General features: G+C 41.7%; 1 protein-coding gene across 1 annotated transcript; it reads left to right on the top strand.

Moving 5' to 3' along the window:
- Positions 1 to 13854: 13854 nt before the first annotated feature.
- On the top strand, positions 13855 to 23282 carry NXNL2 (nucleoredoxin-like 2). The gene is made up of 2 exons (XM_014947575.1): positions 13855 to 14309; positions 22703 to 23282. Exons 1-2 carry the CDS (start codon positions 14008 to 14010, stop codon positions 22869 to 22871), a joined length of 471 nt encoding a protein of 156 aa, XP_014803061.1. The 5' UTR covers positions 13855 to 14007; the 3' UTR covers positions 22872 to 23282.
- The last annotated feature ends 970 nt before the right edge of the window (positions 23283 to 24252 follow it).

The raw sequence follows: 24252 nt of genomic DNA, 5'->3' as shown, positions 1-24252 counted from the left end.
GGTGGGTGGGTGGGGTGGTGGAGATGGATCCAGTATCTACTGATCATGAGCTGAGAATGAGAGGTCATTCCAAAAGAGTGGAATTAAGACTATTGGAAGAGTCCATTAAGACTAACCAAGAGGATGGTCATAATATGTGATAAACACAAGGTATTTTACGGAGGAGAAAAGAAAATAAAGATTAATTATTGCCTAGGATGAGCAATGCTCTCTAATGCTGTAAATCCCAACAACATTATCCCCGTCCCTAATTTGATATAATTAGTGTACATGGGAGAAAATTGCATTTGGGTTAACCAATTGCATTGGTTTAACACATGGAAATTTTTGTATTTAAAACATGATTAAATTGTGCAAGCAAATGGCTCCAATTAATATCATATGTGCTCCAAATTCTGAATTTTTAGTTCAATAAATAACAGTCTTGCAGATTACAAAATTACAACTACCTGAAATTACTACTAGTTATTACTAACCATACTTTTACAGATAATCTGAAAGTGTGAAAAGGGACACCTTGTTGGCTTAAGACTTTTATCGTCAAGTGCAGAAGAAGGGAAATACTTGAAGAATGCTAAAAATTTCACTGCAGAAAACCTGTGATGCATACTGTCACATCCTTGAAAAACATTTTTTTACTTCATGCATTGTGCTTTTACTACTCTATGGAGTAAAACCCTTTTTTGTGCTCAAAATAAATTCTAGATTGCAAAAATAAGTAATGCTGATGACTTTGTCCACTTGAGTTAAAACAAAGTATGCACTGTGCTACTGAAGACAGAAAATTTAATTCTGTGGGTACCTGCTTTTCTGTAAACTACCTGATCATATCACTGGCAAGCATGTTAGAAATAACTAATGCAATTTAGAGATTTTTTTTGCTTGTGGTGTTTTGTTTTTCTTACTAGGATTAGTCATTAATCTTGAATGGATACTTGGCAGGGTAAAGGTGCAGAGTAACCACCAGGAAAAGTGGTACAGCAGAGTGAAGTGACATGGCCAACTAACTGAAATCCTGAACTGATCTTCAGGACAGTAGTGAGACAGCAGCAACTAAACCTACTTTTTACTAGGGCCTTTACCATAGCGATCCTTATAGCTATAAGGACAGTAAATGCTTAGTTCTGAAGCAATAATCCTTTAATCACTGGGCCAGATTAAAGTTGGTCTTGTCTCACACGGTAGTGCTCTCTTTGCAAGGTGATTAACAGCGAGTAAGGAAGGCTGTCTTGATGCTCTGGTTCTGGGGGAGTCCTGTCACAAGTCTGTTAGCTGTTTTCAAGGGCATCTCGCAGGGAGAATTTGTGCCACAGCCAATCAGAAATGCAGAATGGGATGTGCTTTCACTGTGAGCTTTGAGGCTTCTTTAAAACTTAACTCCCTATCTATACTGACAACAGATCTGCTCTTCTGGCAGCAAATGGCCTGTAGAACTTCCAGGCCATTGCATCCTGGGCCCGACTGTGGGAAACACTCCTTGCCCAGTAACAACAGCTCAGGCAGTGACCGATACAAAGCACATTTTATTTAAAAATTCTTGCAAGAATGGGTGACCCAGCAAAAGCAAGCACACCAGGTTTTGGCGTGTTTTGTTTTTATTCCCTATTCATTTTTAGTTCAATAAATAACAGTCTTGCAGATTACAAAATTACAACTACCTGAAATTACTACTAGTTATTACTAACCATACTTTTACAGATAATCTGAAAGTGTGAAAAGGGACACCTTGTTGGCTTAAGACTTTTATCGTCAAGTGCAGAAGAAGGGAAATACTTGAAGAATGCTAAAAATTTCACTGCAGAAAACCTGTGATGCATACTGTCACATCCTTGAAAAACATTTTTTTACTTCATGCATTGTGCTTTTACTACTCTATGGAGTAAAACCCTTTTTTGTGCTCAAAATAAATTCTAGATTGCAAAAATAAGTAATGCTGATGACTTTGTCCACTTGAGTTAAAACAAAGTATGCACTGTGCTACTGAAGACAGAAAATTTAATTCTGTGGGTACCTGCTTTTCTGTAAACTACCTGATCATATCACTGGCAAGCATGTTAGAAATAACTAATGCAATTTAGAGATTTTTTTTGCTTGTGGTGTTTTGTTTTTCTTACTAGGATTAGTCATTAATCTTGAATGGATACTTGGCAGGGTAAAGGTGCAGAGTAACCACCAGGAAAAGTGGTACAGCAGAGTGAAGTGACATGGCCAACTAACTGAAATCCTGAACTGATCTTCAGGACAGTAGTGAGACAGCAGCAACTAAACCTACTTTTTACTAGGGCCTTTACCATAGCGATCCTTATAGCTATAAGGACAGTAAATGCTTAGTTCTGAAGCAATAATCCTTTAATCACTGGGCCAGATTAAAGTTGGTCTTGTCTCACACGGTAGTGCTCTCTTTGCAAGGTGATTAACAGCGAGTAAGGAAGGCTGTCTTGATGCTCTGGTTCTGGGGGAGTCCTGTCACAAGTCTGTTAGCTGTTTTCAAGGGCATCTCGCAGGGAGAATTTGTGCCACAGCCAATCAGAAATGCAGAATGGGATGTGCTTTCACTGTGAGCTTTGAGGCTTCTTTAAAACTTAACTCCCTATCTATACTGACAACAGATCTGCTCTTCTGGCAGCAAATGGCCTGTAGAACTTCCAGGCCATTGCATCCTGGGCCCGACTGTGGGAAACACTCCTTGCCCAGTAACAACAGCTCAGGCAGTGACCGATACAAAGCACATTTTATTTAAAAATTCTTGCAAGAATGGGTGACCCAGCAAAAGCAAGCACACCAGGTTTTGGCGTGTTTTGTTTTTATTCCCTATTCCCCAGCTGAAATTTCCCTCCCCTGTTTCCCCATTGGCTGTGTACTCCGGAGTTTACAGCCTATCACAGACGCCTCAGACTACTTCCCTTTTTCCTGCCCCTGATTACTTCTCCCTGTCACTCTGCCTGTATCGAGTACTTCACTTATTTATTTATTCCCTTCTTTGGTAATATTGCTCAAGTTTGCCAGTCCCAGTTTAAACATTCATCTTCCCCTTAGACTGCGTTCTGGCATGGACTGATTTCTCCTTTGTCTCAGGGATGAGTGTTCTTGCATGTCCCTGGGAAGCCTTTGTTTTGTTAATAATGGTCTGACTACATCATCGCAAGACGATCAGACTGCTCTTCTGCAAAAACTAGCCAAACTGTTCTTTTGCAAAAACAACATCTTAATTTTTTTACACGACTTTCTGCTTCTTCACCATAGCCCACTTGCAGTAATCTGTTCCTATGGCCCCAGAACCATCCCTAGCACAGCCAGTTTTCAAATAACAGCCTTCTGATTTCTTGAATATGACTAAGATAAAGATGGTTGAATTCAAATAACTCTTCCTCTGAATTGTTTCAGCCAGCCATGAAACTAATTTTGGGATTAATCTATTCTTGGAATGCAAGAAATTAAAATAGCTGTATTGTGTGTGTATGGCAAGGCATTTGTAGCAGGGCAGTAGGGGTGCCCTCCATGAGAAGAGGCCAGCAGCTGCCCCTCTGTTGGACATAGCCAGCCTCAATACACGCATCAAGGACATGGCTGAACCCATCAACCAAGCGAGTGGGACCTCTGGAAATCATATGAGAGAAAGGGTTCCTGGCACAACTGTGGCCTGTGGAAAGGAGCCTATGCTGGAGCGCATTCTTGGGCAGGAGCTGCAGCCCACAGGGGACATACCCTGCAGCAGTCTGCTCTTGAAGGGCTGCAGCCCATGGAAGTGATCCACACTGGAGTAGTTAATGAAGAACCGTATTCCATGGAGGAGATCTCATGCTGAAGCAGGAGAGAGGTGTGAGGAGGAAGAAGTAGCAGTGATGGAGTGTTACGAACTGACCACAGCTCCCCCAGCTCCCTGCAGCACTCAGGGATGGGTGGAGGAGGTAGAAGATTCAGCAGTGAAGTTGAGCCTGGGAAGAACAGTGGGGGAGGGAGGAGGGTGATTTTGGTTTTGTCTTTTTTTGCCACTATGTTACTCTATGTTTAATTGGCAATATATTAATTTTTCCCCAGGTCGAGTATTCTTGTCTATGATGGTAATTGGTAGCAACCTCTCTTCCTTTATCTCAACTGATGAACTTTCTCATCATACTTTCTGCCTGTGTTCTGTTGGGGAGGACTGAGAGAGCAGCTGGGTGGGCGTCTGGAAGCCAGGCAAAGTTAACCCATCACAACAGAAAAAGGATTTATTCTACTCAACAACCTTGTGTATGATTTTTTTCCCCTTAGCTAGGGTAATTTTGTATGTAGCTGAAAAGGATGTGATTATATGAAAATCATAGAATCATAGAATCATAGAATGGTCAGAGTTGGAAGGGACCTTAAAGATCATCTAGTTCCAAACCCCCTGTCATGGGCAGGGACACCTCCACTAGACCAGGTTGCTCAAAGCCCCATCCAGCCTGGTCTTGAACACTTCTAGGAATGGGGCATCCACAACTTCTCTGGGCAACCTGTTCCAGTGTCTCACCACCTGCACAGTGAAGAATTTCTTCCTGAGATCTAATCTAAACCTCCCCTCTTTCAATTTAAAACCATTACCTCAAATCAAAGTTCATGAGGCAGAGAGACACCTGAATCTTTATCATGTTTCATTCTCCCAAGCTAAATGTCACATTAGAGCTCTACAATACAGACACTGTTTTCTTAACCTACATTAAACCAAAGGAATAGGTCTTCTTTCCTTAGGCTTTTTCTTCTTGCAGTGGAGCTTTCAACCTATGGCCAGCTTTCTGGTGATGCACTTTCTTGGTGCAAAAAACATACCATGTTTTACCTGACTTAGCTCCTAATAATTTCTCTATTTCTAATGGCTTTTAAATTTGAAAGCATGAGGATGTTATGTATTCTGGGTATGACTGTACAAGGAGAATGTCTATGGATTTTATAGTGATTAGATAAAGCATATACAATACAATGTATAGAGAATCCCAGACTTAAAATAATGTTCCCTTTATACAAACAGCAAAACCAGAGATTTCTTATGAAAATGAGCACGTTTGACAGAAAACTCTCTCTGGACGCTATTTGCAAACCCCTGAGACAAGTGACTACTGTGGGGTCAATGTGCTCTGCCAAAACTTCTATTACGAGCTTCTACTAGGTGCTGCAACATAGCTATATTGGCAGCTTGCTTATTTGCAGAAAAATACTCTTTCAGCCCTTTAACACTTAACATTGTCTTGACCTTTTTCTCTTTTTTTTTTTTTTTCTGGAAGAGGATGTTTTTATGTAGCAGAGGCTGTTTACTTTTATATGTGCCTGTCAAATTACTTAGAGCAACTGAAACTACCACCCAAAACTCTCAAGTCCCTCCTTGAGGCAGAGTCCTTGCGACAACCAGGTCTCCTTCTCCCATCAAAAGTTCTGGGAATGAAAAGGATTAGATGTGATACCGAATTTGCCCCAAAAGGCGAAATAGAAACTGCAGTTTCAGAAAATAGAAACTGCTCAGAAAATAGAAACTGCTCAGAGACTAAGTTTTCAAGTCCATAAGCAGGAGGTATTTATTAACAACGCGTTGGGGAACTCTCCAGGCCGCTCTGGACAAAGAGTTCCGTCCGTTAGCAATCAGTGCAGCTTTTTTATACAAGTTTGAGTGTAGGTTACATAATCTTTACATGCATATTCATATCTTTACATGCATATTCATATATAGGCAGAGTCTTCCATTTTGGGGAGTCGTCTGGTGGGAGTTCCGGTGCCTTCATCAGGGTGGGGGATCGTCTTGTGAGTCTTCCTCAGGTTAAACTTCTGAACTCTTCCTAATTTGGGTAGCTTCTTGGTGTACTTGGCAAGGTCGGAGTGACCTTGGTTCATCCTAAAATTGCTGAAGCCACTACTTCATGTTCTGGTGTTCCTTCCTATCAACTCGTTCTGTTCTTTCAGACAATTTATTACCTTCGTGATTTGGTAAGATCTAGCAAATGTAGCCTGACTGACCACAAACGGGGCCTGCAACTACTCAGAGCTATGACAAGAGAGGATGCAGGAATGTAGGGAGTAGTCCTGAGACCAGCACAATGATGTCTTGAAGCAGCAAAACAGTATTGTCGACCTTGTTAGGAGATAGGGGATTCAAAGAAGGAACCCAGCTTACATTTTAACTCCTTATTTCTCGAAGACTGCTTCCTTTTGAGCGGTTTCAGATGGTGGTTGGTAGTCACTGTAGAGGACTAAGCTGGATTCTGCATGAAGTCTCACACAGCCTTACACTTCCCATAAGGCACAGAAATGCAGGGTCTGGTGTTGGATGATTCTAATCCTGAAAGGAATGCACCTAGTCAGAGGTTTCATCACAAAAAAAATTCTGCTCAATTACTCTAAACTGCCAAAAGGCTAAGGAGTGAAGAAGAGTATCTGAAGTCAAATGAACTTGAGCAGAGGCTTCTTTCAGCATTTTTCCACTGCTGCAGGCAAAAATACTGTCCCTTATTGCCATGCTGCTGCTGCTGCATTAGACAACCCTGAATTGCTTCCCTGTTTTACCTGCTTGAAAATCAGAAATGTTACAGCACTGATATTTAGACTATCTAACCTTATTTGGCAATTTTATACACACTAGCCAGGACAAAGTTAGACACAAAGGATGGCTAAATCAGGCTTTTCATGCTACAAAGAGCAATTCATATGCCTTTGCTATTTTCCCAAAGCACTGCTATAACTTTGAATCCAAGGAACAATACAAAGAACGTAGCCCTAGTTGTTGCACTTTTTGTAATAGATTTATTGCTTAGTTAGAATCTGTTAATAGGTTTATTTTCTCATTAAAAGAAGAAGTATTCCTTGCAATCTCTCAAATCCAGCTAATCGAAGTCTTCCTAATGGCATTCTTTCCTCCTTGCTGTGTGTGCTATTGTGTATTTATGCCAAGAGCACATATTAAGCTGGGACCCAGAGGTATTTTCCAAATGTTAGTATAACAATTGTTATCTATAATAATTACTACCTGTCATTTGTAACAATCTGTTGCTTCAAAAAAAAAGGGGGGCTACTCCTTACCTAAACAGTATCTTCCATGGTGAATGTTTTTTCTTAATTGCTACCAGTTAGAGCTCTTATTCAGTCCTGACCTGATGCTGGATGAACTCATAGTAAGAATAAGATACGTCCCAGTGTCTCTCTTATCCAGGAAAAGCAAGATTCCCTTACAGCTAACATTTGGTGTTTGCGGTGTGTTGTTAACCACTAGACAGTTTGAATATTAGTAATAGAATTGTAGTTTAAAGAGCCTATGCACTAATTATTTTATTAGTATTTCTACTTGAAAAAATAGAATATTCTTTCATTTGTGTTTGGAGTTTACATAGGGGAAGTAGATCCAAGAACAGTTATGCAGGGTGATTTACAAAGTATTTGTATTACTGCTGACTATGAAATAAAGACCCAAATATTTGGGTTTCCTGATCCTAGCCGAGGGAACAGTGTACCAAATGTGGCAGCTCTAAGGAGTGCTATGAATATCCAATAACTATTTGAGTTTGCAGATTGTGTATGGCAAAATTGAAATTTTTTTGGCTCAGTATTTCTTTGTGCGCTAGTCTCTCCACAGCTCATTGGTTAATGTATGGGCTTGAGACTAAGAATCACAGAATCATAGATTGGTCTGGGTTGGAAGAGACCTTAAAGATAAAGTTTATCTTTATTAGGTTTGTTACTTCTATTTTTTAATTAATTAAAGTATAATTAAGTACATGATGTGCTAATGGTCAAATTGAACACAGGCACAACAAGCCCTCATGCAGGTAATATTCTCCTTTGAGTAAATTTAGACAGCTTTTGCCTTATGGCTTCACGGGATGCATGTAGGACTTGCCAATGCAATTGTGGTATACAGGTATGCATTTCCTACGGACCACTTAAGAATCATGCATATACCACATGTTATAAGAGACTGCTCATGCAAACGTTTATTGGATCAAATTCTTTACTATTCAGAACAGTGCCAGCTGTGGAAAAAGTCTATGGAGGAGAGAGTGAAGGGTATGTTCATTAAAGATGTGGACAGGCTTTCAGAACCTTCTCCTAGTTTAACTTCTATATAGTTAATAGAGACATTAGCTCTGTCACTGGAGGTGTATGGAATTACACTGCCTTGATTGTATATTATATTATACAAGAGTCAGCAAGTTTGAACTTTTTTTACTTCCATTTCATTTCTTCTATGTCTCTTTCTCAGCATGCTGCCTTGTATCATTGAAAACATGACTTTATTGATGCAAGCTCTTAGTATGTTTTTTAAATTCTCATTTGCTTGTCAAAACCCACATATCTGATTAACTTCAATGCAAACTGAAACAAAACATGAAGAAAGTAGGATCATCTTTGCAATGTCAGCACAAATGAACTGAAAATATTGTTTTTAGATTAAAAGACAGAACTAAATACTGGTATATTAAAATAATATAGTAAATTAAATAATAAAAATCTTGTTTTCTAGCAAAATTAGAAATGCAATATTTTCTGGTGGCAAGCTTATATCTCATTTATTTTATCCTGGCATTCCCCAGAGGCTTCCACTGGATGAGCATTGTTTATAAGCTTTCCGATAGTGTCATCTCGGAGCTAATACTCTCCCTTGAGAAAGGTCCACAGTTTCTGAATAAAAAGCTCCATTATTAGAGCCTGTTTACAAGGGCCTGTAGCGACAGGACGAGGGGCAATGGCTTTAAACTGGAGGGGAGCAGATTTAGATTGGAGATTAGGAGAAAGTTCTTTACTGTGAGGGTAGTGGAGCACTGGAACAGGTTGCCCAGGGAGGTGGTTGAGGCCCCATCCCTGGAGATATTCAAGGTGAGGCTCGATGAGGCCCTGGGCAACCTGGTCTAGTTGGGGGTGTCCCTGCTGACTGCGGGGAGGCCAGACTGGATGACCTTTGGAGGTCCCTTCCAGCCTGGACAGTTCTATGATTCTATGGTTCTGTCAGTCCGAGTAGAAATTAGGGAACGGAATAAATCACAACAGTGCTGACGCCTCTAATGAGAATAATCCTAGAAAACATGTGTAGCCAAAACTGGCTCTAGCCTCCTTGCTATAAATCGTAAAGTGAAACTTTTTGTATTGGTCCATACTACTCAGATTTTCTGTGGTGTACAGCATTTTCAATAAATATGTCCAGTCCTGACAGAGTTCGTCACGAAAAGCTCCCCCCCAAAATGTATCTGGTTTCTCATGCTTCGTAGCAATTTCTTAATATCACTATCATTGAGATTTATGATCTGGAGCACATCAGCCAGTAATTCATAATTTTCTTCATAAGCTGGTATGTTTGCATGTGCCTGTCTTCTGTACAGATGGGGTATGGCTCAAGCCATACAGTCTTCAGCATGCGTTTTGAACTTTCATCCTGTCTTCTGTTTTATCCCTGCTTAGGGAAGGGGAAAACATACCCAAATGAAAACAATTAACAGAAGGTAATACAGTTATCTTCTCATATGTGAGATCATGCTTGTTACCAGCTACAAGAATTACCGGAGGTAAAAAATGGCAGCTGTTTTACATGCAGACAGGCTTTCATCAAGTTACATACGTAGGAAGCAGTGAAGCACTGTACTGGCTACAGGTATGCTCCCTGTCAGCTTGGACTCCCTTCTCTGCTGGTTGTCAACCAGCTTAGTACAGACAACTGTAAGGTCAAACCTTGTGCACCTTGTACATCCAGCTCTTTCTCCCTGTGGAGTTACAGGGAGCTGGGAACTCTTCCCTGTGTGGCCAAAGGCCTCGATGACAATCTCAGTATGTCCTTTTCTCATGGAATTGCACCGTGTCTGGCTAACCAGCTTTCTAAGTTTAGAGGTGGGGTGGCTGCAAGTCTCCTGGGTCACTGCTTCAGTTCATAATACCTGAGAAAATGTTTTCACTGTCTGAAGGAGAAATTGGTAGGAATATAAATAATGAATCTATGGCAGCCTGAACTTCAATGGAAGGTTTTTTCCATTTTTCTGTGGCTCCCAAGGCACTGACTCCATCCTGTTTCACAAGGGATCTCACAAAGGCAGATGGTAGGGCAAATCAAAGGCTTAGGTGAGCTGAACTTCTGTGCAGGCAACCTTTCACAGATCCTTTTGTCTTCCAATTCTGACATCAGATGGAAGTCTGAAGGGGGTAACAGCACAAAACAGCATTCAAAACTTGGAGAAAGGATTGATGGGAGATGTGTGAGATGGAAGGATTATGTTGTTTTAAATGTCACTTCTGTGCTGGAAGCAGATTCTTGGATTTGAAAAACAACACAGCTCAACAGCCTCTGAAAATGGAGAAATATTTTAATAAAACCCACTTTCCAAACACCTAAGCATTCCCCCCGCCCCCCGTAAAATAGCAGAATAGTAATTGCAATAGATATACTAGGAGATAAATTAAAAGGCCTCATTCGTAAAGATTAATTTGTATGTAAAAAAATCTCAGAAAGTAATAATGGCTGAACTCTATGCTTTTTAAAAGATGTGTGAGCTTTTGCACAAGAAGCAAACAGTGATTTAATTAGCAGTATATTTGCATAATAAAAGGAAAAAGGGGTAAGAGAAAGGGCAGGAGAATGCATCTCCCAAATTAAACTGATCCTACAACCAGGTGGTTACCTTTGATGAAGCCTACTGAAAAACACCCACTGCTGTGTTTCTTCTGCTGTGCTTCTTTGGGCTTTCTCTTAAGCAGTCAGACTTTTAAAATAATACCTTGTTTCTTTCACTCAGGATGGAAAGTGATAGCAGACAACCAAAAATTTTGGGTCACCTCAATGGAAAAAAAAGACATTTCAAAAAGGAAAGGTATGTGTATGTGAGGACACTACCTAGTTTATTCCTATACAAAGTTAAATTTTCATTTTTGATGTCAAGTATTGTAGTTCTTACAGTGCACACTACATGGTCAGTAGATGGTCAGATGTAGAAATTGGACCTAATTTCACAGTGAACCTAGTTGCAATTTACCTAGCCAAGCACTCACCACAATTAACTTTAGTTACATTCTAGTGTTCAGTATTTGATTCATGCATGATGCATATGATGCCAAATTTGACCCAAAAGGCGAAATAGAAACTGCAGTCTCAGAAAATAGAAACTGCTCATAAAATAGAAACTGCTCAGAGACTAAGTTTTCAAGTCCATAAGCAGGAGGTATTTATTAACAACGCGTTGGGGAACTCTCCAGGCCGCCCTGGACAAAGAGTTCCGTCCGTTAGCAATCAGTGCAGCTTTTTTATACAAGTTTGAGTGTAGGTTACATAATCTTTACATGCATATTCATATCTTTACATGCATATTCATATATAGGCGGAGTCTTCCATCTTGGGTATTCATCTGGTGGGAGTTCCGGTGCCTTCATCAGGGTGGGGGATCGTCTTGTGAGTCTTCCTCAGGTTAAACTTCTGAACTCTTCCTAATTTGGGTAGCTTCTTGGTGTACTTGGCAAGGTCAGAGTGACCTTGGTTCATCCTAAAATTGCTGAAGCCACTACTTCATGTTCTGGTGTTCCTTCCTATCAACTCGTTCTGTTCTCTCAGACAATTTATTACCTTCGTGATTTGGTAAGATCCAGCAAATGTAGCCTGACTGACCACAAACGGGGCCTGCAACTACTCAGAGCTATGACAAGAGAGGATGCAGGAATGTAGGGAGTAGTCCTGAGACCAGCACACTGATGTCTTGAAGCAGCAAAACAGTATTGTCGACCTTGTTAGGAGATAGGGGATTTAAAGAAGGAACCCAGCTTACATTTTAACTCCTTATTTCTCGAAGACTGCTTCCTTTTGAGTGGTTTCACATACTTATCCCAACTCTGTCTTTTTCAAAAGTAAAATTGACAGATTTTTGAAGGGCTGCAGCTTTAAAAAGACCAACCAAACATCAGAAACCTGGAATGCATTTGGACTCACAGCTTTAATGTGAAATATTTTCTTTGGGACCTCCATGATTAAGCACTTAAAGTATGCAGTATAAATATTAGAATTTGTTTTGGGGGTATTGATAATTTTTTGTTTATGATAAATTATCTTTTAATTGAGTATTGTGCAATTAATAAAAATGAGACCATGTACAAGGTGTCATTATCACCCTATCATGACCTTTTAATTAAACTGCAATTTAAGCTTTCAACAGCCAAATCATCTTTCATTTCCTTTTTGCAGGTTGCTTTAGGCGGAAAAGAGACGGCATATTTGTAATACAATACTATTCACAACACTTTTTATTAATTTCTTACTCAGTATCAGCTGGAGAAAAAGGTATGATAAGTGCACTGGAATAAAATGAGAATTCCTCCTCTGCTTGGGCAGAGGATAGCCTGTTTTATAACCAGAATTCAGGTGATTCCCATGCTAGAAAAAAATTCAGTACTGTATATTCCACAAGAAGATGAAGTCAGCCCAGTGCCCAAGCTGACCGACTTCGAGGGAGAGACAGGGAACTCCGTGACAAGCTGCAGAGGTGGGGTGTCGGCATGCTGGTGGTCACTGTGATATGGGGAAGAATAACTAACAGTCAAATAACTAACTTTTGATAGAGTAGTAGGTTTATCTGTTAATTCATATGTCTCAAAAACAGTTAGAATGTTGGGCAAGATGCAGAACAAGAGATAAGAACTGTGAGCCAAGAGCAGCTCAAAACTGACTGAAACCAGTCCTGCAGCTTGGATAAGTCCCAATGAAGATTTGGGTCAGCGTGAACAAAAAAAGGTTATTAGCGGTGACAAAGAGGAGCCTCCTTACTTCATCATTGGGACCCCCGGCAACCACCAGCAGGAGGCACTGCGCAGGCGCGAAGGGGCGGAGACTATGGAAACGTACCCGAGAAGCTAATTTTAATATGAAGCGGGACAGGACATACCTATGTATAGGCGTCTTGCAACATATACCAAATATGTATGAGTTAGTAGCATAAATAGGGGGCTTTAGGGTTGAGAGGGTGGGACCGTTTGGTGGGACTACCCCCCTGCAGCACTGAATAGAATCACAGAATCATAGAATCATAGAATCATAGAATTGCCCAGGCCGGAAGGCACCTCCAAAGGTCATCTAGTCCAACCCCCCCACAGTCAGCAGGGACACCCCCAACTAGACCAGGTTGCCCAGGGCCTCATCCAGCCTCACCTTGAATATCTCCAGGGATGGGGCCTCAACCACCTCCCTGGGCAACCTGTTCCAGTGCTCCACTACCCTCACAGTAAAGAACTTTCTCCTAATCTCCAATCTAAATCTGCTCCCCTCCAGCTTGAAGCCATCGCCCCTCGTCCTGTCACTACAGGCCTTTCTAAACAGGCTCTCCCCAGCCTTCCTGTAGGCTCCCTTCAGGTACTGGAAGGCTGCTATTAGGTCTCCCCGGAGCCTCCTCTTCTCCAGGCTGAACAACCCCAGCTCCCTCAGCCTGTCCTCGTAGCAGAAGTGCTCCAACCCCCTGATCATCCTTGTGGCCCTCCTCTGGACCCTCTCCATCAGGTCCATGTCCTTCTTATATTGAGGGCTCCAGACCTGCACACAATACTCATACACAATAACATACCTACTTGACAACTTTGAGTCTATTTCCGCACGTCAGCTGCTTAAATTTATTAAAAGCTCGGTGTCTTCAGTGATCGTAGCAAGTCCCGACAGGCGTTCGCGCTCCCACGCAGGCCGCCGGGCGCTCGGAGGAACGCGGGGGAGGTCGCACTCCCCACCGCCTCCGCGGGGGGCGCTGTCCTCCTGCCACCCGCAAGGGCGGGGCAGGGCCACGCCCCCCGAGGCGGCCATTGGCGAGCGGCCCTGTCAGTCAGTGGTGGGCGGAGCCGGGAGGCGGCGGAGGGTATAAAGGTGGGGCCGGCGGGCGGGGGAGCCGGGTGTGGGGTGAGCCGATCACTAGAGCGGTGTATGTGGGCGGGCGGGCGGAGCGGTGCCGCGCCGCGGGAGGAAGGCGGCCCGGTCCCGGCGCGGAGGGGGTGGCCTGGACTCGCAGCCCCCGGTGCCGGCCTCGGCGGCGGTGCGCCCCGCGGGGGGCGGCCAGAGGCAGCATGGTGGACGTGTTCAGCGGGCGGGTGCTGGTCAGCAGAGACGGGCGCAGCGTGGACCCCGAGGACGCCCTGCAGAACAAGGTCGTGGGCTTGTACTTCGCCGCCGGCTGGTGCTCGCCCTGCCGCGACTTCACCCCCGTTCTCTGCGACTTCTACACGGAGCTGCTGGAGGAGACCCAGCCCCCCGCCCCCTTCGAGGTGGTCTTCATCTCCTCCGACCACAGCGCCGAGGAGATGGCGGGCTACATGCGCGCCATGCACGGCGACTGGCTGGCCCTGCCCTTCCACGACCCCTATAAGCAGTGAGTACCGCCGGCGGCGACCCCCGGCCCCCGCGGGGCTTCTCCCGTGGCTGGCGGGGCACGGCCGGTGGGGTGGCCGCCAGTGTCTCCGGCGGGGCGGGGGGCAGGATGCTGTAGCCGGCAGCGGGACGGGACACCGAAGCCGCTGATAGAAAAGCTGCTGGGGACGGACGGCCGCCCGCCCTCTCGGTCCGCTTCTTCCCTTCCCGGTGAAACACGGTTTGCAGCGTCCTTCTGGGAGGCGGAGGGCACCGCACCCGGCCAGCCTGGTCCTGCCTCCCCCCGGCCTCCGCCGAGCGGCTGCTGGTGGCTGGGCTCCCGCGTAGGGGTAGCACTAACGCTCAGCTCACAGCATGCTTCCTTCAGAGGAGTCATTGGGCTTTAGCCTGTAATTCTGCCACTTTACTCTGCTCTGGTGAGACCTCACCTGGAGTACTGTGTGCAGGTCTGGAGCCCTCAATATAAGAAGGACATGGACCTGATGGAGAGGGTCCAGAGGAGGGCCACAAGGATGATCAGGGGGATGGAGCACCTCTGCTATGAGGACAGGCTGAGGGAGCTGGTGTTGTTCAGCCTGGAGAAGAGGAGGCTCTGGGGAGACCTAATAGCAGCCTTCCAGTACCTGAGGGGGCCTACAGAAAGGCTGGGGAGAACCTGTTTAGAAAGGCCTGTAGTGACAGGACGAGGGGCGATGGCTTCAAACTGGAGGGGAGCAGATTTAGATTGGAGATTAGGAGAAAGTTCTTTACTGTGAGGGTGGTGGAACAATGGAACAAGTTGCCCAGGGAGGTGGTTGAAGCCCCTTCCCTGGAGATATTCAAGGTGAGGCTCGACGAGGCCCTGGGCAACCTGGTCTAGTTGGGGGGTCCCTGCTGACTGCAGGGAGGTTGGACTAGATGACCTTTGGAGGTCCCTTCCGGCCTGGACAGTTCTATGATTCTATGAATGCGGTGACGGAGAACTAGTTTTGTGTGCTTCGTTTAGGATTTAAAAGAAGGGTTTGTAAAGCAGGGCTGGTAGAGACCCCGCATGTTAACAACATGATGCGAATAGCAAATTAAAAACAAACTTAGGGCAAACGAGGATCAAACGGTTGTTTTTCAGCACTGCAGTACTTAAGGTTGTGCCGGGTAGCTTATTAATGCTCTGGAATAAAAGGCAAATGAAGAAGGAGCAAAACTCATAGATGAACAACTTAGGGGAGAGTGGAGCAAACTATTAAGAATTTCGAACAGATAGAGGTAAAGTAGGTGGAAAAGAAACGTAATAACAGCTTGAGTTTAGCTGTGGCAAATGCATGTGGGAATTGGGATGTGAAATTCTTGTGCTGATAGGTTTCTAAATGGGCATTCCTATAGGCAGCCTGCTCAGCAAAGCGATCAAGAGAAAGGATATGATCATGTGTAAGTAACAGCTTGAAGGATAATACCAGGAGCTGTTTTGATGACCTGAGTCAAGGGTGCAGACCGATTTGGGTCGCTGTCAGAAGGATGATTTAGCTCATATCAAGAAGTAGAGATTGGGATTATGAGGGGACAGTTAAGATGTTTAGGGCCACTGAAATGCCTATAGCTGGAGACTATAAATACGTATACTAGTAAAGGGTTGCTTTTTTTCCCCTTTAAATATGTATAAGTAGGTTATGGAGACTATTGTTACAGATGTCGCCAAAGTGAAGGATTTAGTGTTACTTTTAAATATAGACTGGGTAATTCAACTCAAAAGCTTCTTCTAACAAAGAGCTCTATTCTCATGCTTCTAGTAACTTATAGTTGCATTTAGCTCTAGGGCCATCCCTGTGTACTACCCTGGGATAGAGCTGGGTAGCACCCTAGCTACTTACTCAATGTGGAGCAGGTTTACTAATCTTGTTTTGTCAGTGCATTTTGACAACCTCAGGAGCAAACAGCCAGAAGCCAGGAACTATTTCACGGTTCTTTGTCTCATTCCTGCATGTCAGCAGCCAATTCATGTTAAGGTTTTCTAAAAAGGTTTTCATTGACTTGAAAATAGGTTGAAATAGCAACCTATTTGTCACTACCGATTCCAATAGAATCCAGGCATATTTCCTGATGGAAACGTAGCACTTGAATTTACTGCACTCAGCAAGCTGTTTGGCATGGCCCATGGGAATGCATTTACAGCTTCAGCCTCTGCGGATTAGGGGTCTATTTCTGTCGCTGCTTTTGCTCAAGTCATGTGGAATGGAGGTACAGAGATAGTTTAATTGGCTTTTCTGTGGGGCCCATAATACCCTTCAGCATCCTGTCGAGAAACAGCTTATCCTTTCACAGATAGGTGTGAGACTATAGCGTTTGAAGGGCTAACTGAAGAACAAAGTGCAGAGGGATATGAAAAGGCAGTTTTTGAAGTTAAGTTTCTTGCATACAACAATAAAGGGCTGTGTGAGGTGTTCAAGGTGCTTAGGTTGGATTAACTGGTAGCTTGGCTTCAGAGATAGTGGTGAATCATTGTAGATTTAGAGCAGACAGATGTGTGTTCACTAAACCACACTAATTCTGGATAGGTACTAGTTCTAACTAAGAATATAACTTTAAAACTGACTAACATAAATTAATAATTTTATTATTAATATTGATTAACAGCACATTTATTAACATTTTTATTCATTAATATTTTTAAAGTTCCATTGTAAATAACTCTGGCTGCTCTTTTGTTGACTATGTGAAGAAGGCGTTTCAGTATCTTCATTGAAGTTAAAGTACTATAGCTGATGACTTCAGTTCAGTAATTGCAGCATAGACTAAAGTCTTTTCTAGGCACAATAGAGCCAATTTTAAGTTTACCACCTGGAAGCATGGAGTTTGTTGGGGATGAATTCGGTCTTGTTAAGAAATAGCCTGCATTCCTACTTACAGCGTATGAACTGCAATGCCTTGCATATACCTGCAGAAAAGCAAAATACTGAATTCAGAGCAGAATCTCAAGGCTCTTCAATGCTGTCAGTCCTGACTATTTCTCTGAGGTGGGACTGCACCTTTACTACAGGTAGTCTGTGGTGTGACTAAGTACTGCTCCTGATGCCTTGACTGTTTGCAGCTTTAATGTTGATTTTTGCTGCCTGAGGCATAGGCATTCAATCTGTGCAGGGGTGTGTGAAGACAATCTAGTAGAAAGTGAGCACTAGGAGGAGAAAGGCAATGGTAGAGAGGAAGAGCAGGAGTAGGACAGAAGATGTCAACAACACATGCTAGTAAATGGGGACAGATGTTTTAATTATGACACACAGACAACTGAGCCCTATTGTGAAAGGGGTTATTCTCTGTGGGTGCCTAGTGCATGCTAGTAGTTCTTGCAGGCTACCAAATAGGCAGGTATTTACTGAGTCCCTGACCTGTACACCTCAGTGAAAATTAGAATTCCTGAAAAAGGAAAATAAAAAGGGCATTCTTACATTTTATATTAGGAAGCTTTAGGTATGAAGGTGGATTGGCACCTACAGGAATGGGGTGGAGGGGAGCAGTAGGCTAAAAAGGGAGGCAAAAGGAGAAGAGAGTGAAAGTATCTGAGCAGTTAAGAGCTACTGTCTGCTCTTAGTCTTTTTAGACTATTATCCCAAACTCTTCAACAGACACTTTAAAACTGAATCCCATCCATATGATGTGCTAGTTCATATGACTAACACTTAACAATGCAGAAAGTTCACAGGTAAAATAGATGTACAGCTGTGTATACAGGCTATAGTGCTAGAAGCAGGCTAGCAAGGTGTCCCTCACTTTCAAGTGAAAACACTTCCAAGAGAATGCTGTTAAAATTCAAATAGTGCCAGGTATCACATTACACGAGTGCATAAAATGTATGACTTGTGTTGCTGGTATGATATTAGTTTTGCCTTGTCTTGTCTACATCTCAAAACCCATCTTGTGTATGGATCTTAAACGCTTATATGAAAACACTTGCCTGTGTTGTGAGTTAGCCCTGGTATGCAGCTGAGCCTTGCACAGCTCTTGGGTCACTCGCTGTCCCAGGGGATGGGGAAGAGAATCTGAAGGTTGAAAGTGAGAGAACTTGTGGATTGAGATAAAGACAGGTTAACAGATGAAGCAAAGGTGAACACACAAGGAAAGCAAGATGAGGAATTCTTTCACTGCTTCCCATTGTCAGGCAGATCTGTAGCAATTTCCAGGACAGCAGAGCTTCTTAAGGTATAACAGTTGTTTTGGAAGACAAATGCCTTAACTCCAAACGTTGTTCCTTCTTCCTCCTTTCTTGGGCTTATGGTGTGGAATATACCTTTGGTCAGTTGGGGTCATCTGTCCTAGCTGTGTCCCCTCCCAACTCCTTGTGCCCCCCCAGCCCTAGTGACTGGTGGGGCAGCATGAGAAACAAGAAAGGGCCTGGTGTTGTGTAAGCACTGTTCAGCAACAGATCAAACATTGGTGTCTTATGAACACTGTTTTGGTAACAAATCTAAAATACAGCACCATGCAAGCTGCTGTGAAGTAAATTAACTCCATTCCAGCCAATGCCAGTACTACCTAGTAATATAAAATCTGTGCTCTCAGAAACTTTCTTCTAGTCTTCTCATAAGAGTCAAAAGACATAACAATTACAGTGACTTGAAGTTTGACTCAAATTAATCTTTTTGGTATTTCATATGCAAATGAAGGTTGTCTTCTCATGCTCTAGCCTGCATAGCCGAGGCCTGATGTCTGAAAGGATTTGACTAGAAGGTTCCCTGCTTGGTCAGTTTTCCATAGCTATCTTTTATTATAGCTTCCTCTTGTGCTTTGTATGTTTGGGTCTTAGATTTTTCCAGTCTGTAAGACACTGTGTGTGCCTTTACACTTACCTGGGAATAGCTAGGGAACTGATTTTTAAGAATGTCATGTGTTATATCATTGTATTTTACTGTATGAAAATTGAGTTCATCTTTGTAGCATGTGTGATGTTTCTATTTACAGTTAATGATTTCTTAAATTGTCATTGGAGTTAGTCCTGTGGCATGAATGTAGTTTGTGTGGGTGAGTCATAGTTCTTGAGATCCCTATAGGATCCTTAACGGGTTTTAAAAAATCGTTTGTCAGTACCTGTACACACATACGCAGTGATTAAGAGGCGTTGTCTGCAGAATTGTTCCTAAGCCTTCCTCAGTTCCATTCATCTTACAAGTTGCACACAAGTGAGCAAAATTTGTGCAAGTTTCAGTCTGGCTTGATGCAAGCAACCTTCAGCCCAGAAGCTGTGTAACCAAGATGCTGTGCTGGAGCCGATAAGCTGTATATGCGTTCCCTTAGGAAAGCAAAGTTTACAGACTCCATAGCAAATTATCTTCAGTTTCCTACTGCTCAGTCTCTGCTACAATTGTGTTAGGTATCTCAAGCTATTTTATTGTCCACTGAACCAGTAAAATGCATCTTCTACCCATCTTGTTTGTCATGCAAGTAGTATGAGGTGATTGTCTTTTTCATGGGTTGTATGTGAACTTGCTTTGGAATGCTTTTGTCTCCCATTTTAGCAGAGACTTCAGAAAGTTCTATAGCGATTCTTGGCTGCTTAGTTTTATTTCAGAATTCACTGGGAAAGCAAACCTGTTGGTAGACCATATTATTGCTGCTGCTGTAATATTTCCTGCATTACCGCTTAGGTGATGTAATGGCAGAGCAGTATTCTTCAACTGCTGATTTTTCTTCTCTTAAGGAAAAATACAGAAGGGAAGATGTGTTTTGGGAATGCCTTTTCTGGGCCAATATTTCACTTAGGTCTTATTTTCTGTATTTTTAAGATGACTTCTCTTTTCCAGGAAATCATAGAGAATGTCTATGTATTAATGTGTTGTATTTTTTAACAATGTTTACAAATCTTTTTTTTCCTACTTGATCAAAATTCTTTGATTTGAACCTCACACAGCAGATGTTCTTGCTTGTAGTGATAGCACTCAGGCACTACATTTCCATTTAGTGTTTAAATTTTGTTTTGAGAGTGGTGTTATTCATATTTTGGAAGTTGGCGGTTCCGTTATTGCTTGTTGTGTCTCTATCCTCAGGTTCTTCTAAAGGTGCTTAATTTCTGCTCACTTTGATAAAAGGCGTTGCAGGGGGGTAATTTTCCATACAACAGATTATATTTGTTTGGGGGAGGTTGTCAACTTTTAGCTAAACTATTGTAGTTCACTTAACCTGTTTCTTATAGCCCTTCTGAAACACATGACCTTTTCCTCAAAAATTATTACATTTTTCTAGGCTTTATTTTAGACTTCACAACTTGGATCTTATGTATAGATTTTGTTTCTGTCTTTTCCTGTTAGATACCAGCATCTCTGCCATCATAGCTTGCATTCGTACTGCTAAACTGTGGAATATCATTTGTGAGTGCGATATGCTAGAAGATATTTTCTTTAACTGCTGCCTTCCAAAATGGACATTACAAATTCATTAGCATCTATATTTTTTCATTCATGGCTCTCTACTGTGAACATCTAGTACAATGAATAGATGTTCTGGGGATGACCTATGAATAGTGTGACATGGTAGAAGATAGGTAATAGTTTTTGTGCCTTTTATCTTAGTTTGATAAGGGTCACTTCATGACCATCACTCTAAACCTATTTGCCTGTTATTTATGTTTGACAAATATTTTCTTCTTTGGACATCTAGGGTTAATGAAAGTAGTTATTTTTGCTGTTGCCATGTATTTGGAAAGAATTTGTTTTTGCTGTGTCCTGATAAACATGGCGGGGAACTTCAGACATTTGTTATCTGCTTTTATTTCTCCATTAGAGCTGAGGCAGTGAGATGGTTCTGGAGTTTCTGGAAGTGCTTGAGGTTCCTCCTGTTGAGCAGCACTCTCAACGGCTAACTCTGATTTTATTTGATGTCCATTGAGGTGTTTAATGAGCTTAGATCTCATTGACTGCTTTCTATTTACCTCTGTTGTGAATTAATAAAACTCACGGCAAGAAGTTGTCAGTGCTAGTAATTAAGTTTTAGTTTCAGAATCGTTTTTTCTGGCTCATTTGTGTCCTGAATTTTACTTTTTCACTTGCAGTGAAATACCACCCTTCCGAGCAAGGTGAATTTCTTGTATAGAAGACAATGTCTTTCTATAAAGATAGATCCATGTGCCTTGCTCTTTTTCCTCCTCTTCATTTTGTCCTGTAACAAATCAGCTGTGTCATAGCTGTTAAACTGTTTTCCTTGGAAGTGTTTTCCATCTTGCCATTTCTGTTGCCTGTTCATTCTCTATGTTTTTGCATATTATTTTTGTTTGCATCTTACTCATCTCTTTTGACTTATCTATATAAACAGTGAATTCTGTTTTACTGCTTCATGCAGCTGATAGCCTGCTATTTGTACAGTTTTGTCTCCGTGGTGTATAATTAGTAGTCATCGCTTGTTATTTATCATGTGTCAATGTCAGCCAGTATTTTTGTTTCTTTTTGGATGTTTTGTGTCCTCTAGGTTTTTTCTTTCCCAAATGTGTTTTTTTGTTTATTTATTTATTTTCAGTATCATTAATCCATTTTTTAAATTTTACATGTATCTTAAGTTTGATCCCATTAGATTTTCATCCTTCAGAAGTCTTTTCTGACTAATTTTCCTGAGTTACTTGGCATCAATTGCTTGAGTAGATTCCATTTTGTTCATGAAACATTACTGTTCCTTGGGCTTTTTTATTTTATTAACTATATTTTAACTATGTTTTGTTATAAAATAGTAGGATATTTAATACGGAGTTATTTGTAATCTATCTGGATTTTTCTAGTTCCTGGCATAAAAGGCTGCTATTGTCTATGTGATGGACAGGGGAGTTGTTGAAATTCTATTCTTGGACAACTTGTTCCAAATCTTGTATGTAGAAGGACTGTTTCACTGAGGGAGTTTTAAGAAATTTCTGCAATCTCTTCTGTGTACATTGAAAGATTATGAATCACGCTTTAATGCAAATTGCAGGAAATAGCTCTACGGGATTGGGACACTTGAACATCTTTGTACTGGAATAAATATCTCATGCTAATTTAAGTGACATCCTCCTCCTATCCAGCAAAAAGGTAACAGAAGACATCTGTTTCTGGCTAGTAAAAGCAAGGTGGAAGTGTGTGTCACACTTGCCTTCCACGGACCTCTTTATAGTCTCTGAGAGTCAGTCTCTGTTCCTGTGGAGACTGCAGGCAGCAGTGAAGAGCAGTTAAATGAAGTGTGCTGCAATTCTCTGAACAAACTGAGCTAAATTTCCGCATGTAAACTCCCAGCTGCAGGCATGTTCATCTCCCTATACTACCCAGTGCTCTGCCTTAAGTTCTGAGGAAGCTTAGGCACTCATCACTTCTGCTCTTCCATGCACCCTGGCCAGAGTACCCTTCATGAGAGACTAGGAGTTTTCTTAAAATGCTCCCTAATGGTGTGTTATATTTTTAATTTTTTTCCCCTCAGTGATCTGAAGAAGAAATACAACATAACAGCAATTCCTAAACTGGTGATTGTGAAACAAACTGGAGAAGTCATTACTGACAAGGGAAGAAAACAGATCAGAGACAAAGGGCTATCCTGTTTTCGGAACTGGGTTGAGGGTGCAGATATCTTTCAGAATTTTTCTAGCTAAAAAGTTGGCAGATGAAAGCAAGACAAAGCATCATGGAAGACTCCGTAGAGTTCTGAAAGGATTGCTCCATTCTTCAGAAAAAGAAGGGTGAGGCTTATATATCTTTGCTTGTAATCAAAATTTGTTTCCCACTTGAAGATTAGCTATTCCAGTAAGTCATAAAATGCAATTGTTGTTTTATTTGTATTGTTCTATCTATTATATTCAGTATGAACCAAAGCATTCCTGATAATACTGAAGAACTTAAAGAGGGTAGGCTGGTTTAGACAGTAATAAAGGAGTACTGTGAAATCTATGCAAACACTTACTTTGCAATATCTGTACAGTAATAATTATATTTATGCACAAAATTATCTTTTTAATTACTTTGGTGATTAGCACTTTTTTTAAGAAAAGGAAATTGCTTTAATAAAGGACTTTATGAAGTGTTTGTCTAATGTTTCTTCTTTATGTATCTTAACAAGCTAATCAGAAAATATAAAGATTTTTAAATAGTGCACATTTGTTTATCAGTACTGAAGAAATAATTTTCTTTTTATTTTAATTTGTGTGGGATTTACTTAAGTTCTTCTGAGTTTTCCTTACCCCTGTGTTTTTAAAGTTGGCACTGTAAGCTAAGTTGTTATATCCCGAGTTAATGTCAGGTCTAAGAAGCAAGCATTTTCCATCTCCTCTTTTTGCCAAAGTGTGTAGAAGCAAACCTGAAAACTGTTACCAGCTCTAAGTGATGAGTGCTCATGTTGCATCTAAAGTACTGCCTGGTTTGCCTGTACTCTCCACCAGTTCTTGTGTTCAGATTTTATAGCCAGCCTTCATGATTGGAGTCCCAGGCAGAAGTGCAGATTTGGCTAAAGAAATGTTTCCTGTGTAAGTCAAGAGTTGTTTGACTAGGATTTAAAGACCAACAGGATTATTATTATTATACTATCATTTAACTGAATAATCTAGACTTGAAGTGTTAGTAACTAGTAGATTTACTAGTAACACGATTACAAGTCACTCCCAATGAAGATACAGTTAAAACTGATACTGATTAACATTTCGGTTCTCTAGTTATGTTCATACTTCTTCTCTGTTCTAATGTTAATGGTGTTTTCTTGAAGATGATAACTTGCCTCCAACTGGACTGTGTGCTGCTAATCACAACCCTCTTGGCCTGGCTGTTCTTCAGGCCTCGGGAAGCATGCTTAAAGAAATCACATTCTCTGGAGTACTTGCTTTTTGATATATTGCAAGGAGTAACTGAATTTAAAATGAAAAATATTAAATCTAGGAAGTGTTCAGCAGACTGGTGAGTCAGAGCATCTTATAGCTATTCTTAAGATGTCGTCTGGGTATACTGCAGACAACTTCTGATTTTCACTGTTTAATCATGTAAATA

The sequence above is a fragment of the Calidris pugnax genome, unplaced genomic scaffold, assembly GCF_001431845.1.
Source record: "Calidris pugnax isolate Ruff unplaced genomic scaffold, ASM143184v1 scaffold156, whole genome shotgun sequence".
Classification (NCBI taxonomy): Eukaryota; Metazoa; Chordata; class Aves; order Charadriiformes; family Scolopacidae; genus Calidris; species Calidris pugnax.
This window is presented reverse-complemented; position numbering and strand designations above follow the sequence as displayed.